This window comes from Aplysia californica, unplaced genomic scaffold, assembly GCF_000002075.1.
Source record: "Aplysia californica isolate F4 #8 unplaced genomic scaffold, AplCal3.0 scaffold00457, whole genome shotgun sequence".
NCBI lineage: Eukaryota > Metazoa > Mollusca > Gastropoda > Aplysiida > Aplysiidae > Aplysia > Aplysia californica.
The window spans coordinates 116708-118779 of record NW_004797727.1 but is presented as its reverse complement, the minus strand read 5'-3'; the positions used below and the strand labels follow the sequence as shown (position 1 = coordinate 118779).

Genomic DNA, 2072 nt, shown 5'->3' with positions numbered 1-2072 from the left:
CCCCTCTCTCCCCCCCTCTCTCTCTCTCACAGACTAACACACAATATATACACACATAAATGCACACACAAACATGCCCATTCACACAATTACGTGCTCGCACGCATACATGCTCAATCATACATACCATTATATATTATGTATACACACCCTCTCTCATACGAGTACATTCTCACGCTCGCAAGCGTATTCTTTTAAATTGTACTCTTTGTTAAGACATTTTATCTCTACAAATTTGATTATTGGAGAGTCCCCATCTTGCAGTCTCTCTCTACGTTTTTATCTATGTATCCGGTTTCGTGTAGACTCACCGTAAACTGCACAAAGTAACGACATTGTGTCCATTATCTAATTACCACTCCCTTTTGCGAAATGCGGACAAAAGAAAGTGATGGGGTGTCTGGGAGTACGGGTCGATGTGGGTGTACAGTGGGTACAAGGATGCCATCAGGTCTCTGTTAAAGTACTCAAAGGTGAAACCTCGATGGGTGATCATGGGGATGGTTCTACTGAGTATTTTTATTTGACACCATTCTGTTGTGACTTTTAGATTTTTGATGAGACGTTCTTAGTTTGATTTGTAGTTGTTATTCTGTAGGCTTAACATTTTGCGTCCAGAAAGACACCGTTTAGATCATTGTATAGATCATGCACGCCGCTCCCACCAAACTTGTTTTTAGTTTTGGCGTGGCAGGAAAGAGGTATTGAAATATCATCCTCTCTTTTCAACTGAACTGACTACTTTTGTAAGTTTGTCGAACCTGTACAACACTAACTTCTCGTAGAATACTTGCCCATAACTTCCGATAGTGACAATTTGTAATAGACAAGTACGCAAAGAACACTACTAACAGAGGATGGATCTGACATGAAAACGTAGACCCAAAGCTACCGGACCCGTAATCGTGAGTAATCGTGAGCGCGCTTTCGGTTGTTAGAACTTCAGTTCAGTCCGATGTTGTGTCCTTAGGGAAGGAACTTTATACGAATTTCCTACTTATTTTTGGCTCGGTTCATTCGGAGGTGTAAGTTAAATTCGGAGGTCCCGCCTCTTAAATAACCTAATGCTCTTGACAGGGATACTTACTTACTAGCCTTCAACTCACACTTTTCCACATCTTCCACATATTTGCATTGAGCCTTCTGACTCGCTGTTGTTCCAACAATTCCACGTACACCTGACCCCCCCCCCCGTCTCCTTTCCAGGAGAACTGCGCAGCGCAGAGGGCGGGGCTTGTCATCAAGTAGCTGTCAAAGTACTCAAGGACGGGGCGTCGCCGGACGCCCATGAAGACTTCGAGAGGGAGGTTGAGATCATGTCAGCCTTTGACCATGACAACATTCTCAAGCTGCTGGGAATTGTGGTGCAAGGTGAGGGATCGTCGTCTGTTGTTGTTGTTGTTGTTGTTGTTTGTTGTTGTTGTTGTTGTTGTTGCTGTTGTTGTTGTTGTTGTTTGTTGTTGTTGTTGTTGTTGTTGTTGTTGTTGTTGTTTGGTTAAATTGTTCGTAAGATTGAACTTTGGTGGACCCAATACCGAACAACGTCAGAACTACTTTTGAGCCTCGCTGTGCAATGTTATACCAACTATTTTGGTCCTGGTCCACTTTTCTTTTCTCTGTTCTCATTTATTATTGTTTGGAATTTACGTGTGTTTTTAAAAATTATTGTTGACAGGCAAGCCCCCCCCTGAACCCCCCAACTCTTGTTATCAGTGGCATTAATAGATGTAAATATGGTGGGTCCACCAAGGTTAATTCGGCCAAATTATTTGATCTTCAACTCATCAATGAGGAGTAGATCACACACTTCGGGGTTGAAACTAACCGGCGACATATCAAGAGTCTTGCACACACGCGAGTACAAACACAGAGAGCATAGCAATAGATATATGAAATGGCATTCTGAAAGAAACCCTCAATTTCTTGGGAAGCATTCAGTGCAAGAAGATGCGATTTTCGGGGAAAATTCGTGTAAAATGCCTTTCCCAAGGACACAATGTCGGGATTGAGGCTCGAACCACGGAACCACCCCTGCAAATCTCACGATTACGAGGCCATAGCCATATATATAT

The 2072-nt window shown here is 42.8% G+C and overlaps 1 protein-coding gene across 1 annotated transcript in view; it reads left to right on the top strand.

The window, feature by feature from the left end:
- Positions 1-2072, top strand: part of LOC100533372 (Trk-like receptor tyrosine kinase) — a gene marked incomplete at its 5' end in the record, with an annotated part of 112342 nt that overhangs the window by 64537 nt on the left and 45733 nt on the right. The window contains 2 exon segments of the mRNA NM_001204662.1: positions 1207-1373; positions 1857-1871. Coding sequence (NP_001191591.1) covers positions 1207-1373; positions 1857-1871 — 182 coding nt within the window.